Raw genomic sequence first — 12,666 nt, 5'->3', positions numbered from 1 at the left:
GCGGAAAAATGTCGTTACGGTGCAGAATTTTATTATAAATTAAATTTTACGAACGCTGGAGACGAGACAGCGACGGCGCCAAGTGCGGGACCGGTGGCCACGGGGGCGCTGACGTCACGCATACCAGGCTGGATGACGAGGGGCCCTCGGTTTCCCTCCTCCCTTCCTCCCCACCCTGCAACCACCCTGGCCAGAGCTATTGTTCCTAGCGGCCCCGTCAGTCACGCTTATCCCTGCCCTCCCCCCCCCCCCCCCAGAGCCCTGAAGTACGAGCCCCGGTGCCTGCCAGGGACCAGTCTACGAGAGATCTGGAAGCATCGCCATGTGGGATGAGTGACCCCTTCGCCATCGGGTCGGAAGCCCCTATGACGTCAAGCAGGGGTCTCGGTGTTTCCACGACCGACCCCGGGACAGCTGAATGCGAGACTTCTGGGTGTTTCGACGCCTGACTGCGGCTATAAAAGAGTCCCCGCCGCTTGGCTCGAGAAATTAGAGATAGGTTGGTTGGTGAGAGGCGTGCGTGGCGCGAGAGGCGAGTGAGGGAGACCTGCGATAGTGGCTGGTGAGGGAATCGGCGCGACAGGCGAGTGAGGAGGCGGCGCGACAGTGGAGTCGAAGTGAAGCTGGAGAGTGATCTCGGCGATACCTGCGCGGCGGTGCGACAGCGAGACAGAGGGTTCCGTCGAGCGGAGTGCGACGTCGGCGAGGAGGGTGAGAGACCTCCCCTCGAGGACAGGTGCGAACTGTGGTGAGAGACATCATATGGATTGTAACAAGACATTTTATAGTGTGATTATTTATTGGTGTAGGAAATATTGGTAATTAATAAAACTGTCAATAATACTAATTAATTTGGCTATCCTTTAACGAACCCTGTACCACACACTAGGTCGTAACAATATTAACAATCACACTTTTGCCACTTGAATATTAGCATTAACCAGTATCGTTTTCCAGTTTACTTTACAATTTTCATTCCAGTTTTTTTTTATCATGGTGGTAAAATGTATAGTAAATATTAAATATCCAGTCTACTGTGGTTTAACTAGGGCCTGGTGGTTACTTGACAAAACCACACTTATTTCTAGTTCTGGTTGTGTCTCAGTGGTTAGACCCGTGCTGCTATCTAGCGTCCGCTAATGGAACTCGCTCGAACTTCCACTGATATTATGTTCCGTAATGTGAGTTGTAACAGACTGGTGTGTTTTACTCCAATGTTGCATAGTTTTTCTGTTATTACAGAAAGAAAAATGTTTTATATCTTTATGTAACTTGTTAAGTATAAATAATGTTTAGATTCTTAATAATGCATTTATTATATAAATGAAAAAGAAAACTCTATTTTGACTCAATTAGCAATGTAAACTTATGTGGTTTCACCATGAAACCACTATGCATGAAATGTGCTTTTCATGTAGGTACACATATTGTTTTCGTATTTCATTGTGTTTTTCTATAATTCACGATTTAAGAAATCTTGATATTACTACAAAAGTAGACAAAAATTGTATATCTAATTTAGCAAAGTACACACTTTTGGTTTTTATATGAAACCACTGGGTAAGAAATATTCTCTAAATTTGTGCTTTTTTTTTAGTATTTGATGTTTTCCTTCAGAAGCCAATAAATGTGTCATTGAGAACTTTTAAATTCTTAGGTTGTGTCATGAAATAAAACTAAAATTGCATATTACCTCAGTTACAATGTACACAATATATGGGGTTTCACCAAGAGACAAGAGAGTCAAACCTAATTTATACTTTATCTCCTTAATGAATATCCATTATTCCCTTTCAGGATTTAATAAGGATGTCATCAAGAACTTAGTTATTAGATCTTGCTAGGAAAGGAGATGAACAGCGTCTAAATTCGAATGTAGCTGCATCAACATGTAGCCAATTGTTGCAATACAAAAAAACTTTCAGCGATTGTGAACTTGACCAAATCCCTAGCGAAAATGAGTTGTGTTCATTGGTAAGTGAGTGCGAATGTGAGGTTGAAGAGCACTTTATTCAGCCCGAGCTACCATTCCTTGTGAAAGAAGATGATAATCCGGAGCCTGAAGTATCAGTCCCAATCGTGGAGGATATTGGTGACATTCAGTGTAATAAAATTAAATGTGAAGTGCCATTTTTTTCTATTAAGGTATAGGTTACTTGGGAAAACTATCCTATTTTCAATGGCATAAAATATTTTTCTTGCGATTAAGGTCCTTATAGTCCAGAATATATTTATACCCCATTAAAACTGTTCCTACAACTTTTCCTGTGGATCTCTTAGAAAATATAGCTTTTCAGACCAATCTGTATGCTGCACAGAAACTGGAAGGTTCTTGCAATTTTCATCACACTAATTTTAAGGAGCTAAAATAATTTTTTGCCACCAATCTCATAATGGGAATACAGAAATTGCCAAGCTACAAGGACTATTTGTCATCTAACCCTGCAATGAGATACACATATATTTCTTAAGTGATGTCGCGTAACAGATTTTCATGGTTACTAAGTCATGTACCTACATTTTAATGATAACAACCATCAACCAAAAAAAAAAAAAGACAAGAAAACTTCAAAGAGTTAATAAAGTGAAAGAGCTGTGAAGTGTTAACTTGAACATGTTAAGATTCAAACAGCTTTTTATGTGTTTCAATGTTTATATGAATGTGTTCATTGGCAGAATCCGCAGTGTAGGCATCAAGAAATTTGGTAATACTCGGCCTTTTATTGTTAAAATTGTGTCATGTTAATGGCAAAGTGGGGTGTTCTGTGCCAAGCGTCTCCAAGAGAAATGTGTGTCACTATTCGTGATTGTCACACTGGAGCGCTTAGCTGTACTGAATGTAGCCATAGCGAAGTTCGATCTGCAAAATGTGTGGATTGCAAGCAGGAAGGTGGTCTAATCAATCAGTATTCTAATAAGTTAATTTTTTGATGAATATTGGAATTTTTTCATTAAAATCGAATAATAAATAAAGATTTTCAAGATGGCGTCCGTAATGACACAGTGTCACAGTGGTGACATTATTCAAAAATTATGGGTGTGGTGTTAGACATTTTTATTACTTTTTACTGAGGATTTTTTAAATATAATAATAAATTACTGGTTTACTTTCGCCGGAAATCGAACCGAGGACCGAAATCGTTTAAATAACTTAACATTTGAAGTTAGAAAATTTTTAAATTATTTTTTGGAATTTTTTCGGAATTTATAGATTAAAAATTACAGATTTTCAAGATGGCGACAGTAATGATAATTGCAACAGCTACGTCTTAATACAAAATGGCGGTTCTGTCTCGAAAAGGTGATGATATTATTACTTCAATTTAAAAAAATTACAAGTCTGAATATGCATGTAATTTTTATTTATACCTTATTTAATTATCAGTCTGATAAATGTCTCGATGGCCGTGCGGTTAAAGGCGTATGTTTTCCAACATAGAGATCAGAGCTGCGATGGTTCGAATCACAGCGCTTCCAATGAATTTTGCATAAAAAATTTAATTTAATATGTCGATAAGGACCATAATAGCTATGGTAGGTAATGGAACATCGACCTTATGTGATGAGACAGAGTGATGCTGGCGCTCTCTAGGAGCAAACAGCAGAAACAAAGTCGACGGTAACCAAGATGGTGGCCACCAGTGCAACAGAAAAAAAATCAAGAGCGATGCTGGCGCTCTCTAGGAACAAACAGCAGAAACAAAGTCGACGGTATCCAAAATGGCGGCCTCCAGCAGATAAGAAAAAAATCAATATGGCGGCCAAGATGAAAATTTCATCATGAGTAAGTGGGGTGCTCGATTTAAAGATGGCGGGTCCAAGATGGCGGATCCAATATGTCTGCCGGGGTCAAGGTCACACTCATCTAAGATGGCCGCCGTGACATCACAATCCAAGATGGCGGTCAGCACCTCAGCACCGGACCCTGGACCCTGTCCCAGGAGCCCCCAAAACATACTACTGATAATGATGCAGTCATATCTCCCGAAGAAGCTAAACATAATTCTGTGTTTATCTTCGATATCGCAAGTGAAAAATAGGGGAATATTCAAAGATATTTTTCTATGGGTCGGCATTCATACGTGGATTGTATATACCTACTTATAACTGCCCGACCCGGCTTCGCACGGTTATATTAATGGGAAAAAATTAAGCCACATCTCCCATTTACAGTAATGGTAAAAAAAAATTCAGTGAAAATTTATAACAATGCTGTATAATGTACCGGAGAGAAAATGAATAGCACCGATGGTTTCCCGACTCGTGCACGTAACGTACAACTGATGTACCCGTACTTCGCTACGGCAGTCTACAGGCAGATCACTCTTGCGCCGCTCATTATACATGCCCCTCCTTGTGGGTACGCCACTGCCGCGCGATGCCCGTTGCCATGGAGACGCAGAAGGCATGAACAATGCAAAATCCTGTTCTCATGCAGACAAAGTACCCACTGTTTCCTGGTTTTAACCACCCATGGGATCTAATTTTCGGAAAATGTCATCCTGCGTAACATAAGGAACATTACTGTGAAGTTTAAAGTCTGTAAAATATATATAATTGAAAAAAAGGGCAATTTTTGATATTTAAAGTACCCGCAAAATTTCAACGGTGATGAGGACTGCACTAACAATGAAATAGTCGTAGCCATAGAGACGAATGAAGCATCAACAAAGCAACATCCGTTGCCATGCTGATATCCTACACCAAAAACTGGAAATTTTTATATATTACGCCCCCGAAACTCCCCTTGGGATCGGATTTCTGCAGAATCCGTTTTTAGTGAGCGTCTAAATCACAAAATGAGTAACTATGCTAAATTTCAAGTCAATCGGGTGTATAGATTGAGATCTCGTGATGAGTGAGTCAGTGAGTGGTATTTCGCTTTTATACACACACACACACACACACACACACACACACACACACACACACACACACACACACACACACACACACACACACACACACACACACACACACACACAAAGTCCTTGTCAGAATTGTAACGGGAGAGGAAAATTATTGATGGTCCGAAAAATGAAAATTAATTAAAAATAATAAAAATAATTCTAGTAAAAGAAAAAAAAATTAAACACAGAGAGATGGAAAAAAACAATAGTGTAGGTTGCGATTTAAAGTGATAAGAAGTATTTAAATACTAATTGAACTCTTATGAGGGTACTGATTGCTTCGTTGTTAATATCACACGGGTGTTTTTTACTTGTATGGGAAAATTAAGAATGATAAGGCATCTAGTGCGTGGCAACAATGTTAATAGGCAATAGGAAATAAACTTCTAGCGCCTGCGGCATTGTCAACACACACTTCGTACGTGTACTGCATGTTGTATCTAACCCCCTCCAACGCATTTGATTCTAAATTGGACTTTTAGTAAGGATCCCTAATGTTATTGATAATATAGCATTATAGCCTTCCTCTATAAATGTATTATCCAACACTGAAAGAATTTTTCAAATCGGACCAGTGGTTCCTGAGATTAGCGCGTTCAAACAAACAAACAAACTCTTCAGCTTTATAATATTAGTATAGATAATCAGTATTTTGGCAGTGAATTATTTAGTTAAAATATGCCGCTTGATGAGTTATTAGATACGTGTTTGCTTCTTTATTAACTTAAGTACAGATGTGTAACGTTTAAATACTTCTTTCTCACTCTTACTTCTGTTTACTCGTGCAGTGTTGCAGTTATCAAATAACAAATGTTATAAAGTGATTATCGTCCATGAATTGTGAAAATTATCTTTTGATAATAAAAGGGGAGTGATTTTAAATTCCATATTGATGAGGAAAAAAATTATTCCCTGTATATTCACATGTAACGTACAGAGCAGCTAGCCTTACAGAATGGAGATGAGCTCAAAAATTCCAGAAAATGGTATATAAATTTCAGTTCATAAATAAACTAAATTCTGCTATAATTACTGTTAAAGTATTAAGTTGTTTATTTACTGGAAAAAAATAACGTTACATAATCACTTAAATAAAATATATTACCTAAATAATAGTCACTACTTATAAAACAATCAAGCTTACCAGGTGAGAATCAAATTCTGTTTTCCTTTTTTTCCGCATCACGAATTTATCCATGTTGATGTTTGCCAAGAAAGCAGAAGACTGGCGCACACGAGAGCAAAACCACTTTAAAAACAGACTACCAGAAACCTCCCCCCCCTTTCCCCCCCCCCCCCCCCCCCCCCCCCGTTCACTCTAATTGCGAGGATTATCTACGGCGTTCGGGTCTTACTGAAGGGATGGATTAAAAGTGTCCTATCTCCAAACAGTGAAGTGGCAAATTTTCGGCTCAAACATGAATGTGCAGTGACTTCTGCGTGTGCAAGTAATTCGCAATTGTATGAAGATAATTATTTCCAAAAATCATCTAATATATAAAATTCTCGTGTCACAGTTTTCGTTGCCATACTCCTCCGAAACGGCTTGACCGATTTTGATGAAATTTTTTGTGCTTATCCGGTATCTATGAGAATCGGCCAACATCTATTTTTCATCCCCCTAAATGTTAGGGGTAGTCCACCCCTAAATTTTTTTTTATTTCCAGTTTTTGGTAGGAAATCACCATGGCAACGGCTGTTGCTTTGTTGATGCTTCATTCGTCTCTATGGCAACGGCTATTTCATTGTTAGTGTAGTCCTCATCACTCATTAAATACAGACCACCAATTATTCAAATTAAGAAGACAATTACTAACTACATCTGATTTCTAAAAAGGTCCAGTGAACTCTTTACCAAGTCAACCGATTTCGATGAAAATTGGCATTTATGTGTAATTGTTTCCAACTTGAGAGATAGGGTAGTTTTTATTTCGATTAATGTTCGATTATCAATGTTGATTGGTGTTTAAGCCCGGGAAACAGTGGGTACTTCGTCTCCATGACAACGTTGCGTGCTTGAGAGTCGGGAAACCATCGGTGCTATTCGTTTTTTCTTCGGTACATTACAAAGCATTGCATTAAGTTTTTGTCAAAATTAATTAATTTTCATTTTATTTCATTTATTATAACTGTAAATAGGAGATTTGGTCTCATTTCCCCCCCCATAAATACAACCGTGCGAAGCCGGGTCGGGCAGCTAGTATACTATAAAAGAATGTTACATGTAAATCATTCAGTTTTTACCTTTTTGTTATTCCGATTACTTTATTTTCTGCAAGTTGGTAATTTTGCGCTAATATAAATCTTTTTACTAATTAATTTTGCTTATTAATAACAACATTAACCGCATTCTGACAACTGGGATCAGTCATTATACCTTTCTTTTTTATTTTTATTTATTTTTTATTTATTTATTTGTATTCCATTGAGCCTTCTTTTGGTACAAACCATAAGGCTATTATGGAACATGTCATTTACATATTGACAGTTATACGTATATACAGTTTTACATGTACACAGTTAAATACATGTACATATTTAGTTTTACATACATATTTAGTTTTACATCCATATAACTTTGAAGTAAAACAAACATTGATAAAAAATTTTCAAATAATCTGAATTACAAATATTAAATTATTTCTTTTATACATAACCGTAGACATGTCAAGCAATTTCTAATATTTATTAAGTAAGAAAAACAAATTAAGCAGGATTTAGGGTATTAGGATATTGTTGTTAGGCATTGTAGCTATAGAAGGGAGTCTGCAAAAAAAAACATCACGTGATTAAAGGACGACCCCTTATACCTCTCCCGACTAATATCTGGCCAGATTATACTGATTCAGGACTAACTAACTGGCTGCGTGCACATCGCACTGTACCATTCTTTCTGTTCTGGTGAGCTGTTGGCAGCAGTAATTGTTCCACCTAGTTAACAATATAAAATATATGTGTAGAAATTATTAACATGACAACATACTTACATAATGAACTTGTAGTCATGTGTTATAAAAGTAAACAAATGCTTTGTGTTGTATGGCTTGGGTCATAGGGCCAACGTAATTTTTGTTAACAATTAACATTCGCCTTTTTACAACCAAGTCATACAACTTCCTCATCTTGCGTATTGACGACTGTACTGCTCATGCCGTATTTTCAGAACGCAATATGCTTGTACAGCAGACATTTTTTGTTATTTTTTTTTTGTAAACATATCCAGTCACTTGAAGATTTTTAATTTTGCAAAGCCATCAACGCACTTCTCTGCAACAACCCACGCCTCGCCCCCTCAGCGTTGGAATATGCAATGGCGAACCTGCAATTTTCAAGTTCGAACTGAACTCGAACAATAACAGTGAGTGTGAAAGGCGGCATGAGTTCCTCATTCCACGCATGGCCAGGCTGTAACGCACAGCAGATAGAGACTGTAGCATCCGAGACCGGCCGCAGCAGGGAAGGTAGCGCGGCAGAGGGCTGGCGGGGTTAGGTTTTTTTCCCCTTGTTGCATTAATAGTCGTTATTATTTAATGATATTTTGTTTATTACGACAAACTACACAGAAGTAATACCAAATATATTTAGTTCGAGAAGTTAAAGAAATAAAATAGGGGGGGGGGGGGTGGCAAATGGGCCAGCTTTTGACTATGGAGGCCCATTAAGATGCGGAATTGAAATGTATTTCATAAATATTTCGGACGAATATATTGAGGAGATATAGTTGGTAACTGTAACATATTGCTTTGAAATATGTATGACACGTAGTTCCAACGGGGTTTCTACCTGTAGTTATGTGAAGTAGGGCATTGGAGCTATGTGCCGTCTTATAGACCTTTCTAAAGACTGTAACCATGGTTCTGTAGCGTGTATGACCAGGTGTAAAGTGGATGCACCTTTCATGTTAAGAATAAACCTTGTTCTAGCCGCAAATGCGTACTTAATTGCGATATAAAAGTATTTAACAAAAAAAAAAAATCCTAAGGGCTATCTCTTGAGCCTAGCATTGGTAGAAATTAGTGTGGTGTGCAATAAATAATAATTTAAAAATAATTTACTTGACTATATAAATTTTATGTAATTATAAATTGATCTTATTAAATCGTAGTGACGACTTTGCAAAAATGCATGTATGTAAACTGGTAGAGCTAGAGTTAGAGCCCGTTCGTACGTTTACTGCGTTCAAGAAAGGTAATTGGTTTGTGCAGGAGCCCAAAAACAAACTATTCTCTATACCGCGAGGGTAAACGTTGCTTCCGAAGAGCCCGCTAGAATGCGTGGGGTGCTCTGCTAGGAGGTGCTTGGCGCGGCCAGTGTGCTAAGGAAGCTGCGCTGTTGTCACTTACTCGTCTGTTCTTTTCCAAGTGAACGAAGAGCGCCGGAAAGTCCAGAACACAAAACGTGACAACTTCTTAGTCGACAGTGTGAATGTTTATGTAAACTTAATGTTCAATTCGAAAGCGTAGTTAATATAATATATTGGGTTTGTCATAAATATACGTTGCTGTGATGAAGTTGGCACTGTGCGTATAGTGAAAAATCGTTACGTTTTTCCCAGAAAGATGAACTATTAAGACATAAACATTTCTTAATAGTTATTTTCCAACAATGGGGCGAAGGAAACAATCGTACTGTCCCAAGAAGAAAACGAAGAGAGCACGCGCAAGGCAAGCGTATGTTCAGAAGTTGAAACTTGAGAGTGCAGCTATCGTGCATAATGAACCTGACAGGACAGAAGTAAAAGCTCCCAATTCTTTACGGTAAGCTTAAATAAATTTTTAATGTAGACTAAGTGTGTGTGTGTGTACATAGTTTTCTTCATTCTCTTTCGTCGACATAAGTAGCCTATAACTAATTAAATTGTGCTTAGAAATATAGACAGAGTTTTAGATTTTTACGTAACTTTATACCAGATATCGGTTTTCTGTGATTTGCCGAAAATCACTCCAGGGGATTAATTATGAGGGTTCATTCATAACGCAACAAAACGAGCAAATGCTGGGATCATTAACTATCAATTTCCCCCCCCCCCCCCTCACCCGTAACTGCTATGCTACAACAGCTCACATCGAGGTCGTCGTAATTAGGTTTCTGGAAGGCTCAGTGATTGGGCTAGAATTTTTGATATGAAGTTGTATGGTGTGCTTAGATTCGTTAGATTATTATTTATGTAATGTAAACTATCGCCTCATGTTTCGGCGTTAAAAATTATTCTGTAAACATACAAAATACACGATAACATGCCCCAAATTGTGATAGCCAAATTGTTCTGTACTATCATTAGCATACAATAAAAACAAATATATATAATTGGATTGGGCGCCTGGTATTATGGTTAACATAACCTAGTGATCATTAGTTGAAACACCAAATGGTAGTTAATCATAACAATAAAATAAAAACATATATTTTTAAAGAATACTCGACAAGTGTACATGAACTTCGTAACAGATTTCTCGAATAGGACCAAAATAACACAATTATTTATGTTCTGTTACGGTGGGCACATGTATAAAAGTCTATTAATTTTCAAAAGTCTATTTATTATTTGCCTCCAGCTAGTCAGACACGAAACCCTGACTCCTAGGACCACTGGACCTGTGTGTGACAGTTTGTTGACATAGTTCGTTATATCCAATGAAATTATTGAGAATACGTTAATCTCTTATTACGTGCGAGATATTAGTAATGTTCGCTGTGACGGAGCTATCAACGTTAAGGGCGCGGTTGACAAAATGGCGAGAAATTCCGAGCAAATTTGGGTGGCTGTAATAAACATATTTAATAAGAAATAAAAAACATAATACTGACAAATTAAAAAAGAATTGTTTCTTTCCACACACACCATAGTTAGAAAAAATAAATGACCCACATTCTGTAATAAAGTTAATAATAATACTACTTCTTTACAATACTTTTGGAATTAAGTGGTTTAGTGTTCATTTTGCCTAAAATATGTTAGATGATCGCTGTCTTATATTTACACGAATATGTAATAACCCTGTTTTCAAACTGTATTGTGTTAGTCATGCTGTGATAAAAAAGTATTTTTAATTTTTTTTTTTGTGTTCGAAGTTTGCTTTGACTGGTCACAAAACACACATTTTTAAGGATACAAAGCTTTTAAAATGAAATAAATTTGTGGAGTAGTGGTTGGTTCGCATTTGCACTTTAATTCTGACCTAATGAAAAAATTTTATCTCCAGTAGTTTAAACGTAAAACAATAAACAGTGAGGATACGCGCGGGAAAGCTGTTCTCTAGTTGAGAGGCGCGCTACCAGAGCGCACTCGATGCCTTATCAGCAACCGCCTCGGCGCAGCTGCGCGGGCTCGGATAGCCCTGCGTTGCCATATCTGTCGACCCGACGTCTCACTGCTAGCGGGACTGTTGTTCGTGAAGCGATGGGTAAGAGGAAAGTTCACTACTACAATAAAAAGAAAAGTAAAAGGGCGTTAGCGATTGCAGAATCTTGGCGAAAGAGGTAAGAGGATCCAATAATACAAGTTGTAGTAGAAGTGACACAAGAAACTGAATTGAATGATGCTCATTCTAATAGAGAGAAAGTAAGCTTTCAGCAGGAAAAAAAATTAAATGTTTTTAAACTGACTAACGAATATGTAGGAATAATTTTCTTTGTGATGAATATTACGCATAGGCGTACCCAGGGGGGGGGGGGGGGGTTGAAACCCCCCCTCGAAAAGTCTTAACGACCATTCCCGTCTCAACAGCAACTCTGGAGAGGACATTTTCTTGCTTAAGAAGATTAAAATCCTATCTGCGGAACACCATATCTCAGGACAGACTGAATGGATTGGCCTTACTGAATGTCCACTACTACATACACATCGACCCGGAAAATGTAGTTACCGAATTTGCCAACAAATAATAATAATAATAATAGAAGAATTCTTCTGTAAAAAGTTTGGAGGCTTAAAAAAGTTTATCATAAACAATTATTTTTTGGTGTTTATGGATTTTTTCTTTAAAAATCAGAAGCCCCCTTCCCCAAACACCCCCCCCCCCCCCCCGAGAAATATCTGAAAGAACCCCCCCCCCCCCCCCCCCCGAAAAAAATCCTGGGTACGCCTATGATATTACGATCTGCAGTATACGTGTTTTATTTTATGAGTAATTTTAGTGTTGTGAATGCTTGTGCGACCTGCGTTGCGTGCATGAAATGAGGTATGCTTACACTTTCCTATATTAATGCATGATAACATGTTAGTTCGTTAAAAACAAAACAAAAATTAAGCGTAAATAATTTACGTTCCTGACAGCCACGACAGCTCATTTGCCGGTTTACTTGCGGCTCGTAACGCAGAAGTCACTCAATCAAAAATTCAGTCTCTTTACACAGATAAATGAATCCTTGCAACAGTGAACATTTTGGAATATTGATACTGTATTTTACATTTGTAACAATGCTGTTATTTCGACTGCAATATTTTTGTTGATGAGGAATGTTGGAAATCTTGATTGTTGTTCGTTGAAAAAAAAAGCTAATTGCATAATTAGGTAATATTTTATATGGTGCTTATTTAACATCAATAATTAAATAACAATATATTTCTAATTATTGGCATGTTTAAAATAGTGTGGAGAAATTAAGTTATTTTGATTTGATTATTATTTTATATTCCATTTCTCTGCCTAAATAAAAATTAAACGATCTACTCCGTAGATCTGTAGTTCGTTCCATTTATAGTTTCTTCACAGTACAATCTGACATATTTTGATGTTACATACCTGTATATTAT

At 37.5% G+C, this 12,666-nt stretch overlaps 1 protein-coding gene across 19 annotated transcripts in view; it reads left to right on the top strand.

The window, feature by feature from the left end:
* LOC134535104 (uncharacterized) overlaps positions 1–12,666 on the top strand; it is a 305,166-nt gene that overhangs the window by 79,661 nt on the left and 212,839 nt on the right. Inside the window, exon 2 of one of the 19 annotated variants that reach the window (XM_063373998.1) lies at positions 9,273–9,667. The exons of the other annotated variants lie outside the window; for them this stretch is intronic. Within the exon in view, the coding sequence (XP_063230068.1) occupies positions 9,516–9,667 (152 nt within the window). The 5' untranslated portion in view covers positions 9,273–9,515. The remainder of the gene's footprint in view (positions 1–9,272; positions 9,668–12,666) is intronic. 19 annotated transcript variants of the gene reach the window in all.

Source organism: Bacillus rossius, chromosome 8 (assembly GCF_032445375.1).
Source record: "Bacillus rossius redtenbacheri isolate Brsri chromosome 8, Brsri_v3, whole genome shotgun sequence".
NCBI lineage: Eukaryota > Metazoa > Arthropoda > Insecta > Phasmatodea > Bacillidae > Bacillus > Bacillus rossius.
The sequence above is the reverse complement of the archived record's forward strand: the minus strand, read 5'-3'. Positions and strand labels throughout refer to the sequence as shown.